This window comes from Artemia franciscana, chromosome 7 (genome assembly GCF_032884065.1).
Source record: "Artemia franciscana chromosome 7, ASM3288406v1, whole genome shotgun sequence".
NCBI classification, from domain to species: Eukaryota; Metazoa; Arthropoda; class Branchiopoda; order Anostraca; family Artemiidae; genus Artemia; species Artemia franciscana.
The window spans coordinates 61,390,670-61,404,285 of record NC_088869.1 but is presented as its reverse complement, the minus strand read 5'-3'; the positions used below and the strand labels follow the sequence as shown (position 1 = coordinate 61,404,285).

General features: G+C 34.3%; 1 protein-coding gene across 2 annotated transcripts in view; it reads left to right on the top strand.

Annotated features, from left to right (window-relative positions):
- LOC136029566 (protein C-ets-1-like) overlaps positions 1-13,616 on the top strand; it is a 148,012-nt gene that overhangs the window by 17,299 nt on the left and 117,097 nt on the right. Inside the window, exon 1 of one of the 2 annotated variants that reach the window (XM_065708054.1) lies at positions 5,530-5,789. The exons of the other annotated variant lie outside the window; for it this stretch is intronic. Coding sequence (XP_065564126.1) covers positions 5,714-5,789 — 76 coding nt within the window. The 5' untranslated portion in view covers positions 5,530-5,713. Of the gene's footprint in view, positions 1-5,529; positions 5,790-13,616 lie in introns of those variants that run through there. 2 annotated transcript variants of the gene reach the window in all.

The following is a 13,616-nucleotide window of genomic DNA, read 5'->3' as shown; positions in this document are numbered from 1 at the left end:
TGAACAAGCAATATTTTTATAAAGGGGAACTACTTGTAATCCTCTGAACTTTTGAAAGTGTCAAAATTCATAACACTAAACTTGTAAAGTATCGTCTACATGACATGAAAGATGAGAAGATTCCTGGTGGCTTTTATGATCATGAATTACAAAAAGTTAAAACCAATCAAATATATCAAATTGAAAAGATATTAAAGAGTCAAACTCGCAAGGGTAAGAGACAGTTGCCTCTTTGTTGGCTAAAATACAACTCTGATTTTGGTTCTTGGATTGCCGTTGGAGATATTCACAATGGCTAATGATTTTTATGTAACATTCATATCCAGTTCATATCCAAATCAGGGTGCCCACTACGCACTATTTTTTCAACTCATCAAACGAAGAACAAAGACCTTGAACATTAAGCTGAAGTGTAGAGAATCTACCATGTCGTTTGGATACTCGATCTAAATCTGATACGTATTTACTAATGACTGAAAAATGGGGATTTGATGGTGATTTGTTAGACTGACCTACTGAATTATTTATCAAACTAAGAACATCAATTGGGTTATTTTGAAGATTAAATAGTCGCTCAGACAAGGAAGAGATGGAACCCAAACTAGAGCCAGACAAATTCAAAAAACGTACAAACTATGATCCATCATGTGCCACTCACCACCCACCTTGGCATCTTCATAACAATGACATGTGGACAGCAACTAGGCAAACAGAACGATGAACTCATTTCTGGAGAAAAAAGAAACTGAAACTGAAAAAATAAAGGCCAAAAACAGAAAACTTGAATAAGAGAAAAACTTGTATACAAAATGAAAAACAACAAAAACATAACTAAATCTCCCAATCCAGGAGAAAAATTTATATATTATAACTTACGAAAGGAAAAAAAAACAACTAACAAACATCAAGCAAATCACTAAAAAAGGAACAAATCACACATATTACTCATCATCTCCGACTATCACAGCGGGGGAGGGAACAACAGAGGTTGCATAACTAGATAATCTAAGGGGATCCAACCACGAGTCCTCAATTCGCAACCAATTCTTATTCTTTGAAGACTTTTTTTGCTTCAATCCATACGCTAATCCCTTTCGTTATTACTCGGGTTTCAGCAACTCTTGTTGAAGTGTCAGATGATGTACGCAGATTATAGCCGAAAGATAGCAGTTCTTTTCTACGGCGTGTCAATTCACGCGGGAGATCAGAAGTGATACTTTTTCCATATCCCTTCAGCTTACCATAATTTTTGATAATAGCGTCTTTATCTGCTAAATTAGCCAAAGTCACCAAAACTGGCCCGGCTTTTTGTGTAGCCCTAGACGTTGCCCTGTTATTAGAGCCTGATGGTTTATTTCCATTCAAGCGATAGCAATCGACGAAGGGCGTTGGATTTGCCTTACTGACTCGTATTTCAGCGAGAAACTCACGAGTAGCATTTTCTGAGTTACCACCTTGAACAGCTGGTATGCCGTGTAGTAGAATATTCTCTCTTTTTGAAACAAGTTCAACTTGAAGACAAGACTTTTTTAGATTAACTACTTCGACTTTGAGAACCGTATTTTCTTCTTTAAGCTCCAAATTCTCATTCCACAAAGCCTCAATCCCCCTTTCCAGGCTAAGCATCTTCGTCATAAGCTGAGTGTCTTTCTGATCAGAGTAAGTTCTGATTAATGCTTGTTTCATTATTAAAATACTTTTCTTTGTCAGTATTCAATGCTACAATAACTTTATGAATACACACTTTCTTGCTATTTTTCTAAAAGGAAAAATCATGGTTTATATACATATATCACTTTCATGAGGTTATAAAAAGGACTTGAAGGAATTTGGACTTTCACGGAAAGAATGAAACGTTCATTGGCCTAGAATAAAAAAATGTTTCAAAATTCGTTTATGTTAAAGTTCCGAAAAACTCTTTTCCCCCACAAAAGAAATAAAAATTGTCACTACAGACATTATTTTTCAAATAGAGAAAATAACGACTGACGTACTTAGTATCATCTTCATTTTGTACTTTTAAAATATCACAGGTGATTTTTTTTGCTATAAGGATATTTAATGTGATTTTGAGACATGAATAAAAGTTGAAAAATTTCAGTTTGTTCATCAATAAAAATGAAATGAAAAATATGTCTCAACAAACATTATTTTCCTAATAGAAAAATCACAACTGACATATTCAAACCATCTCCATTTTGTATTTTTGAAGTGATTTTTTTGTTATAAGTATATTTAATGTGTTTCTAAGACATAGAAAAGAACTTGAAAAAATCTCAGTTAAAAAAATCCAATTAAAAAAATTCGAAGTTAATTTTTTTTGGGGGGGACCCTTAAGGGTTTGGAGGGGGACTTTGTGCCTGGAGGGACACCTAAGATCAAGGATGGGAATGTGGGGGCCGAAACTCATGCACGAGCCTGTTAATAGAAAACAGATGTACTCTGGACCATTATATCACGGAAATGATACCTGCAGATTGTGGTCATTACAATTTTTTGCTCGAAACAAGTTTCATGAACCATCAAAAGAACATGTCTGTCAAGCAAGCATCTTAAATCACCATGGCTTGCATATTCTCGGAATCATACCAAAAAAATTGCCCAGAAACAAATGTCCAATTGAAAAGTCGATTGCACAAATAACTTGTTACGATGTAGTGACGCTTAACACAAGTTGGTCAGCGTCCCGGAGACAATACAGAGATTGCCTAGAATGCATATATGAGAACATAATTTCATCAATCACTTCCTAGATTAGCCGAGTGATGTGTCTTTCTTTTACCATAGGAAATAATGATTCTCATGTTCGGTCCCCATATCAAACATAGATTTCATAAAATCAATGGAAAACTACTTAGAAGCTAAAAACATTGTTTGAAAAGAAAAATGTCACCATCTATGACTTTAATTGACAATAGCGACATCTCTGACCTTGAATTATGTAGATGGCAGCATTTATGGAATCGCCGTTAAACCTTCTTCATGTTCTTAAACCACTAACGAAGAAAAGAATAGGGGATTGTGTGTGCTCGGAGGTGGACATGGTATACTACTTTTATTGGCAAGAACTTAGGGTAACATTTTGTCCCCTCCGGAGAGGGGCTGCCATAGGCAACCTCAGAGGGCAGGGGCGTGCGAAGAAATCTTTCTGAGGATGCTGGTGATAAAAATTCAGTTGGGGGGGGGGATCTAGAAAACAAATAAAGTTTGTTAAATTGTAATACAATATGCTCAGAAATTAAAGAATATTCATAATTTATTTTTCTTTCGGAGGTGGAGAAGGCCCAGAGACCCCTTCCTGCACAAGTAAACAAAAAATAACCTAGTAGAACAATAAGGATTTTTCTGTAAGACAGCGGAATTTCTAACTAAAAAAAAAATATTTCGACACCCATGTCCAAGGATCCTCCTCAACATAGCACAACTGAAAATATACAAGAGAAACTATTTTAAGATGCGAACCTTGTAACTGTTTTTTTTTCTAATAGCCCTAACATACTTACTTCAACGAAGAATAAAGAAAAAAAAGCTCTCAGCATAGCATAGGCTGAAGTACAAACTTATATTAACATACGACTTAAAACTAAAAAATTCAAACAGCCCTTGAAATTTTTTAAGAATAAAAAAAAAGTCCTGGCTGAGCTTCGTTGAATCAGTTGAACCAAAATTTAAAACATGTACCAAATGTTTTCGAGAAGGATGCTGATGATAAAACTTCAGTTAGGAGTGGGGGGGGGTTAACAAACAAATAAAGTTTAGTTAAGTTTTGATAAAAAGTGCAGAGAAATTAAAGAGAATTTAGGATTTTTTATTCTTTTTGGGCCGGAGAAGACCCTGAGACCCTTTCGTGCCCAGGTAAACAAAAAATAACAAGTTGAACAATAGACATTTTTTTCTGTAAGGCAGTGGAATTCCAAACTTTAAATAAATATTTTTGACCCTATGTTCAAGGGTCGTCCTCAGCATAGCACAACTGAAAATATAAAAGAGAAACTTTCATTAAGATTCGACCCTTAAAACTTTTTTTTTTTTTTTTTAATAGCCCTAGCAAGCTTACTTCAGTGGAGTTTAACCAGGACTCTAAGAAAACAGGAAACCTCAGCATAGCACAAATTAAAATCTGAAGGACACACTTACATTGGCATACGATATTAAAACTAAAAAAAAAAAAAGAAAAAAAAATTAAAACACCCCTTGAAATTTGAAAAAAATTAGAAAAAAGGGTCCTGATTGAACTTTGATGAAGTAAGGATCTAGAGCTGTTTTATTTTTTTTTTTAGCTTTAGTGGTCATATTTTAAAGTACATTTTTCTTTTATATTTTCGTTTGTACTATGCTGAGGACACCCTTGGACATAAGGCCGAAATATTCATTTGAAGTTTTGAATTCCAGTGTCTTATGGAATAAATTTCCTGCTGTTATACTTATTTGTTTTGTTTTTTTTATGATGGAAAGGTAGTGTGGTCTTCGTCGCTATTTTCCTGCGCACATTCCTGTCAAAGAGGTCAACTAGGACACTTGCCCATCCTCTCCATCAATTTTGGTATAAGTTTGACAACATTTTCGTCATTTTGTGGTGATGACAAGAATTCAGAGATCCCTTAAACCATTCCCCAAAGAGGTTAAATGGGGTAATTTTGTGACTTTTCTAGAATTGCTTCTAGAAACCCAGGGCATATACATAATTTTGTTGTCAGGTTTTCGAAAAGGTAATTCCATGTTCTGAGCCAGTCAAGCAAAGCATGTTTATTTGGAGCTTTGGCAATTTCGTCTTATTCCTTGTTGATACAAGCTAAAATTTAGAAAAGAAGGCTATTTTTTCTGAAAATTTTGTAAACTTAGCAAATAGCTTTCTTTTAGGCTTCACAATTCTCATTCAGGATAAAAATTCGAGGGTTCATGTCTTAATATTGCCAGGATGCAGATCGCTATGGGCAAGACGAAACATTTTTTCCCCATGCACAACACGTGGACGATCGGAAAACTACATTACAATAAAGAGAACAAAGTATCACATATCTTCCTTCAGAGATATTTGGGACTCCTCCTTTCCCCTGCAGAGACCATTTTGGTGTCACTCCTCCAAATAGCTACTCACCTATTTTGAACTTACCGTACAAATGGATTTGCTGCTTCATGCTATATTATGACCGCAAGAGGCCAACAACAGGCACTTAAATAAATGTGTACAGAAAAAATTAAAACTTCAGAAGAGAAAACAAATAAAAACTACAATTCCTTCTGTTCGCTAGGTCCTGACGCCCAGTCAAATCTTATTGTACCACAATTTGTAAAATGTACCAGAAAATTTGTGATTGTACCAGAATGTACCTTAAGAGGTGAAATGTACCAGAATGGTACAATTATACGGCTGTTGGTAACCCTGATGACAGCGCTGGCCTGGAATATGCTCAGTTCTGACCCCGTAATGTTTCTTTTTAAAGAGATCCTGTATGCGCAGAAAATTTTCCTTGTCCCATCCTAAGCTACGGCACGAAGTTTATTAAGAGAATAGGCCGCTCGCCGAAGGCCAACAGTTTCGCGCGTAGCGGAGGCCAGCGGGGGCGGGACTTCTAGTCCAACTCTCTTTATTTTCTGGTTAATTGTTGTTCAGTGTTTTATGTATGGAGAGGAGTGATTTATTTTTGCATATTTGATAAATGTGGTAATTAAAGTGTCCTGATAATCATATTGTGTCACTCTGAATCACCAAATGCATATCGAGTCTTCTGATTATCTTTGGATTATGATGGGCCTAAGGACAATTAAACCTTTGTCAAAAGTCAAAGGTTAGAATTTCATTTAGCCTACCAAATAAAGTTTTCTTTGATTTAGAAATGGACTGTTTTTAACTTGGGTGTATGTGTAGGAGCAGTCCAGTACATAAAAAACATGTTAAGAAAATAATTCTTACTTCACATGCTTAATATGTAAAATAATCCTAGTTAACATATTTTGCAGGGGGGGGGGACCTTTATTTTCACTTCTTTCCTTGTATTTCTAGTTTTTTTTTATCTGTTTCTTATTTTGACTCTTATGCATAGGAAGTGAAGGGGGGATAATCAATTTTGGTAAGCTATACCAAATCACTTTTCAATTTCCTTTGCTGCTTAGAGAGGCTGAACTAGGCTTTGATTTCAAACTTGCCTGTATCTGAAGCAGAAGGAATTTCCAAATGTAGCTTAATGATCGCTGCCGTAACAGTTGGTTCCCAGACCCTCTCCCCCTAAGGGGGCCAATTATAGTCCTAGTAAATCAATAATAATTTCCGAAATTAATCAGCATTAACTTCCCCCATATTCCCCTAGATGGGATTTATGCTGCTGCACCCGTATCTTTCAGTCATTAACTTGTATGAACAGTCCTGTATTAGGGTTTTTAAGAAGCTTTTAATTTATTTCTGATGGCCAATAAGATCCTAGTTCATAGCGAGGTCGGACTGCCTTGCTTTCTTTTGCCCTTTTGCCAAATTCAATTGTGGATCGATAAGTTTATTAAAATGTTGGCAAAAACTTATTTCAGCCTAAAATATTGTTATAGTAGTGTTTGTTTGATATGAAAAGGCAGTGTGGTCTTCGTCGCTATTTACAACTAAAAGTAAGGAGCAACATTAAAACATGAAACGAACTGAATTTTTTATGTATGTGAGAGGGGTCGCCCCTCGTCAATACCTCGCTATTTACGCTAAACTTCGAATTTTTTCCCAATTCTCTAAGAATGACCCCTGAATCACAAAGGCCGTTTAATTAGAATAAATAGCTCTTTTGAAAGTACTAAACAAACTTTAGCATAAAGAGTGAGGTGTTGATTAGGGGGCGAAACCACTTATATACGTAGTAATTTCTGTTCGTTTAAGTTTTAGTGTTGCTCTTACTTTCAGATGAAAAACTTGAAATGAGCCCTCCCCCGGTCTTCTGCGATCACTGGTTCGATATGATCACTGCTGGGGAAAAAACGACAACAAATAATAAACACGCATCTGTGATCTTTCTTCTGGCAAAAAAATGCATAATTCCACGTTTTTGTTTATAGGAGCTTGAAACCTCTACTACAGGGTTCTCTAATATGCTAAATCTGATGGAGTGCTTTCCATTAAGATGGCTTGGTTTTTTGGGGATGCTTCCCTCCTTTTTCAAAAATCTGGCGAATTTTCTCAGGCCCGTTACTCTTGATGGGCACCATTAAATTTGAATTTTACATATTTTAAATAAGTATCACAATTTGATTCTTCTGATGTATCTATTGCTATCAATACTATGTTTCTCAGAGTTTCGGTTACTATTGAGATGCATCGATCTTTACTCACAGTTCGTTTCCACGAACTGTTTGATAAATTCGCTAGAAGCATGCACTTTAATAAATAAACTGTCTAGGAAAGGCGCTTAGAAATAGGATGTGGAATATGTTGAAAGAGTAATTATTGTTTTCGTCAATAGCCATTGGTGGGGATAATTAGAACAATTCCACTATTTATGAATATATGCAAAAATACTGCTATACAAATTCTTTATAGCCTTTTCCCTAGAAAGGTATGTTTGTTGTTGAAATAAATGAACTGAAAATCTCATACTCCGTAAAACGAAGGATCTAATATATTAAATAATAAATATTTTGAATAATTCTCACTAAATAATACAAGTTAAAGATAAATTAATTTTGGCTGAAACGCCCGCTAACACAGGTATGTAAATAGAGGGGAGGGGTTCCATGTCCACTCCCCCTTCGGAAAAGTCACTAACTTTATGCTTTCCTCATATTTCTTATAATTTGTGTATAGTTTGCTTGTTTCTCCCACCTTATGTGCCTTATAAATTAATTTTTTGCACACATACTAGGCCATTTCACTTATTCAGATAGCATTATAGGAAAGGCCTACTTTTGGCTGGGAATCGGAATTTATCAAGGAATTTGTAGAATTTTACGGTCGTAGCCTATAACAACTAAAATAACCTCCATTTATGCTTCGGTCTCACGGACAATTTAAAAACTTGGGACATACAAAATAATACCAAAATCTCCTAGCTAAAACAACTTATAACAATAATGTCAATTTAAAAATTTAAACGAATAAGTGATGGTAACGAATCGTTAAGGAATAAATGGTGTTACCGAATTAGCATTAGCGATATCTGAGGAAGGATGCCGTTTTCACGAGTCTGGAGGTGGGACCAGGTGGTTAATGTGGTTTATGCTTAATAATCAGAACCATCAATATTGATGCTATAACAGTCATTGGCTGTTTCAAGATATTTTTTTTGTTAATTAACTTATATTAAAAGTAAAAATTAACAATTAGAATAATAATAAGATAGAATTATAGTGCAAATAATAATACAAATATTAATAAATAAATAAATCATACAAAACAAGAGAAGATTCTGAGGAAATTTTTGAAGACAGTGAATACAAACTAAAGGGATTATTTGGCTAAATATGCAACAGTCGTCATAAGCGAAATACAATATAAAACAAATAAAACAGATAAAAAAAAATCTAAGACAGATTTTAAAACTAAAATCACAGAAATAATTCTGAAAGAGTCTCAGCTTCCTTACCTTTATAGGTTCAGCCAAAATGAGATTTTTGAATGAGTTTGTTTTCTTTTCATTTGTTGTATAAATTTATTGCCCTGATTATGACTATTGCATGAATAGCCGAAATACCCACTTAGATTGTATTCCCTTTTTATTCATTGTCTTCGCAAATTTCCTTGTTATTTCCTCTTGTTTTGTATGATGGAAAGGCATTGTATTTTTTGTCCGTATTGGTAAATAAATGTTACAAGTAAATAAGCCATATTAATTAAACTAAATAATTCGTCCATAATTATAATAATAAATACATAAAAATAATACATAATAATATATAAATCAGATCAATGATATTATTTAAAGAAATTGATTGATTTAAAATTTGTCTGTGTTTAAAATTCAATTATGCTTAATTACGCATGGGTAGATTTTTAGACGGTCATTTTCAAAATGCCCCCAAAAATCGAGGTATACGCTAGAGTAGAGTCCGGTATACCCATATACCTGCGCGGGGAACCCATCCTAAATCATACAACGACGTTTATGTAATTCCAATATAGAAGTATTTAAACAGTCAAATTATTCAGGGCCTTATTATTTTATTTCCGATTGCAAGATGGTCAAGAAAAAATCGGATAAGAAGACATGGATTGTATCAAGTTGCACCTTGAGGTAGACGGTCGGGTCTCGACCATTTGGTGCGTTTCATTATCAGCTGAACTAATGATTGTGACATATGGTAGCCGGCTGCAAGCAACCCCGTGACTTTGGTCACTCCAGACAGAAATCTGATACTCACTCTAGTATCAGGTTACTACTACCCGCAACAAGATGGTCCTAGTAGTTTATTGTCTTAACTAAGTCATCGAGTCTGCATGGTGGGCCCTTATTTTTGAATTATACAAATCTGATAACATACCCACTTTCGGCTCGCTTCGTCTGAGAGATGAGCTGTGTCCATAAAAATGGAAAATAAAAAAACAGTGTTTCTTTTTGTTTAAATTGTTATTGTCTTTTATTGACATATTATTATGGATTATTCACATTTTATTATTTGTTAACTTATTCATAGGTTACTATAAATATTAAAAAAATTATTAATTAATAAATTTTAATTACTTTATTCAAATTAATATTATTTATTTATTTAGTAATTCATTATTATTTAATTTTATCAGTATTAGTTTATTTTTAAAATAAAACTGAAACTCGAGTTTGCATGTATCTTAAATTCTCTTGTATTTTATAACTTTCACCCATGATTGATCCGAGAATTGGTGTAAATTAAAAAAACGATCATGGAAGGGGTAAACTTTTTTTCTAATATATAACCTAAAGTTGGTTGAACTAGCAAAAAATCGAAAGAATGTAAAATTAAACGAAATATAGTGTTAGGCATTTTATATTGTATCGATAGTAGGTTAAATAACATTAAAGAATGATACTAGCGTAATCACAAGCATAGTCCTAAGAATTTTCTATGCTTGAAACTGCTACAGAGGGCAAACTTAGGCCTTCAAAGGGCAACCGTCCCAAAGCATAACTGTAATTTGGTGTAGTGCTTTGAAACAAAAAGTGGAACTAAAGACAGAAGCTCGAGTTTACGTTTAGCTTAAATTTTATTCTATTTTACTATTTTTCAGCCGTGCTTAATTTGCGTTCGTAGAATCATTGGCGTAAATTAAAACAAACCTTGGAGGGCAAACTTATTTTCCAATAAACAACATTAAGTGGGTTGAACTGGCAAAAAGCCAAAAGAGGGTAAAATTAAACGGGATAGATGCATTTTTATTGTATGAATAACAAGTTGCATTAACAATGATAGAATCATAATCGCAAATACGAGTTTGCAAAATTGCCAAGTTTCTAAAAAAAAATGGCGATCCAATCATAAGTATTATAGATGGCAAACTTGGGGTGGCAAAGAGAAATTGCCCCCTGGTCTCTAGTTATTTACGCCCCTACAAGTACCCTATTTATAAGTTTCCACACTTCGTGGAAATTGTATTATTTGAAGTTAAGCCTTGTTTTTTTGCTGTTGTTTTTTGTCCTAGCACTTGTGAATCGAAGTTCGTTCTTGCCGCACATCGATTGCCCTAGTTTAGGCCAATGAAATTTATATTCCATGCGTAGTTAAGTTTCTAAATTGGTACAAGTATCAGGGTCGTATTCAGTATTTTTTTCGGGGAGGGGGGAGTAAAAAACGCATCAAAATTTGTTCATATTCGTTTTTGTAACGTTTTTAGTCGGACAATGCATTTTTTGGATGGCGGCCGTGGATATACCCCCCTTGGATACGGCTGTGAAAGTATGACCGGAAATTTTCTACCTAGAGTCTCTATAAATAAAAAATATGACTCTGTGATCAACTTATACAAAGTTAATCGAGAAAAATCGTCATTACAAGTGTAGGCTACATAGGTTGCGTACCTCTTGCCGCAAAACGTAAATTTATTAGTAGTTTGATAATTGTTTATGATGGTGTGGAAGCAGCGCCTGCGGTAATTCAAAAGGTGTTATGTCATGAAACATAAATTTTACAGGAAAGTGAAAAAAATGTGATTCGGCCTATCTGTTTGTAAAAATAAGATTTTAACTGGGAAACAACATAACTCAAAAAATAATTTTGGCATCAAAAGCTTCAGTATGCAACTATTTTTTTTTAAAGAATCAATAACGTATTTTGGATGAGAGAGCAACTGCTGAATATTTCAGGAACCAAAGTGTATCAGGTTTATTCTAAAAATAAAGTGGAAATATAAAGTGGAAATTGGAAATGTGAGAAATTGGAAAAAAGTGGAAATTGGAAAAGTGGAAATATAAAGTGGAAATTTCCTATAAAGTGGAAATTGTTGTCTTGTTAGTGGAAAATGATACATAACTGTTAGATTTTACAACTATTAATTGGGAAACTAAATATTCTGGCAGCATCTACCCCCAAAAAGCTATTTTTTTCTATTATTATTATTTTTTAAGAATTCACAATATACTTCCATTGTTTGGTTGTTGATTTAAGTTTCGTTCAAGTCCGAAGACTGCGTTGCGGTAATAATATAAGACTTTTTTTTTACGAGTAAGTGTGAACATAACCATGCACTATAATTCACCATAGTATTCTGTTAATGCATGAGTGCTCTTTACTGAGGGACTGTTTACTCTGTCAACGGGCGTGTTTTTTAGAGCATTACTTGTTCTTCCCCTCGTGTCACTTTTCGCTTGCCGTGAGATGCCTGCCGCCTGTTGTTCGTGATTTTTACAAGTGGGGGACGCCCAGCTTTGTGTTTCCATGTTATTTGTTTAATCACGTTAATTTTTTAGTGTTTTTTTTTAGTTATTTTCAAATCACAAACTGCGTTACGAAGTACACAACATTTTGTGATTTTTATCATGTTATTTTTCAAATCACAGTTATTTTTAGTTTTTTTTTTAGTTATTTTTAAATCACAAACTGCGTTACGAATTACGCAACATTTTGTTATTTTTTATCAGGTTATTTTTTTTTAACCGCGGTTTTTTTAGTTTTTATTAGTTTTTTAGTTATTTTTAAATCACAAACGGCTTTACGAATTACGCAACATTTTTTTTTTTTTTACCATGTTATTTTTTAAATGAGTTTTTTTTGTTTTTTTTTTAGTTATTTTTAAATCTCAAATTGCGTTACGAATTACGAAACATTTTTAATTTTGTCAACTATCATCAGGGTACTGGAATGACTTGTGAATTTGTACGTTGCATTATGGAAATAAGTACCTAAAAAAGACCAAATAATGCCCCTTGGATGCTAAATATTTCTAGATAGATTTCTAGAATAGAACTAACTGATACTATACCAAAATACACCTGAATACCTCTTAGGTGTCCTAACATATGTCTGAGCACAAATAATACTTAGTATTTTTTAAGTCCGAAGAAACACACAAAAGCACCAAAACCAAAGATATCTTTTATTTGCCAATTTTTCCCGTTGTTGTTTTATGTAGTTAATTGGTTTTGACTTTTGAACCTCTTGCCAGGGTCGTATCCAGGATTTTTTGGGGGGAAGGGGGTACAAAAAAACGCATCAAGAATTTTTTTATATTCATTTTTGTTACGTTTTTACGAGTCGAAAAAAATATTTTAGGGGGGAACACTTAACCCCCCTCCCTTGGATACGGCCCTACCTCTAGCCTATAAGAATAAAAGGCTAGAAGCAAGCTTTAGTGAAAGACGTGCAATTTGGTTCCTAGTTGACAAATTCTGCTATAAAAATTTGTGTTGCTGTTAGTGCTGTTAGTTACCTTTTTTCAATAATTTAAACGGGACATTTAATAGGATTTGTATCCTTACGAAATTTCTCGAAAGGAAGTTTCATGCAAAAGAGCAGGAATGTCTATTTTAAGAATTTGCAATCAGGGGTTTTCTTTCCTGGAGGACACAGGTTGGAAAAATTGTCAAAAAATTGCATATGGAAAATATATGTAAAATATTTCAGGGTGCGGCACTAGCTTTAACTCCCTCCCCCTTCTACAGTTAGGCCCCAGTGATTTATGACTTTATTTTCCTTAGTGTAATTGCAATATTAGGCTACATATACCCTTTTTAGATGTATTCTTTTGGATCAAAAGTCAAATGAAATCACTCTATTAGAAAAAGTCAAATTTCTCAGTGTACACCATACGTTTATTGTGAGATACATATCTGCTTATTGGGAGCAATTCTCCCAAGGCACTTATACAGGAGAGACTTTCGGATAGCGCCCTCGAAAATTTGGACAATAGTTGCATGTCTATTATTTTTCCACTTGATTTGCTTGCTTTCCGAGGGTGCCTCCCCCCCTAAAATAGATTCTGGCGTACAAATCTAATCACTCTTGAGATAAGAAAATGGTTTCTGGTTTTGGTATTTCACCAGGAAATATTCTCTTTCCCCGTCTCTTAAGTGTCGGTCCGGTTGAAACTGTGATCTTTAGAAATAAAGAGACAAAGCGTCACAGGGTGGATACAGAATTAGTTCCTGGGAGGGATACCAACGAGACTTGGCTCGGCCAATGGTATTTTTCATCGATCCCTCAAACCGATGCAGCTTTAACCCTTCTCAGGGGGCGCG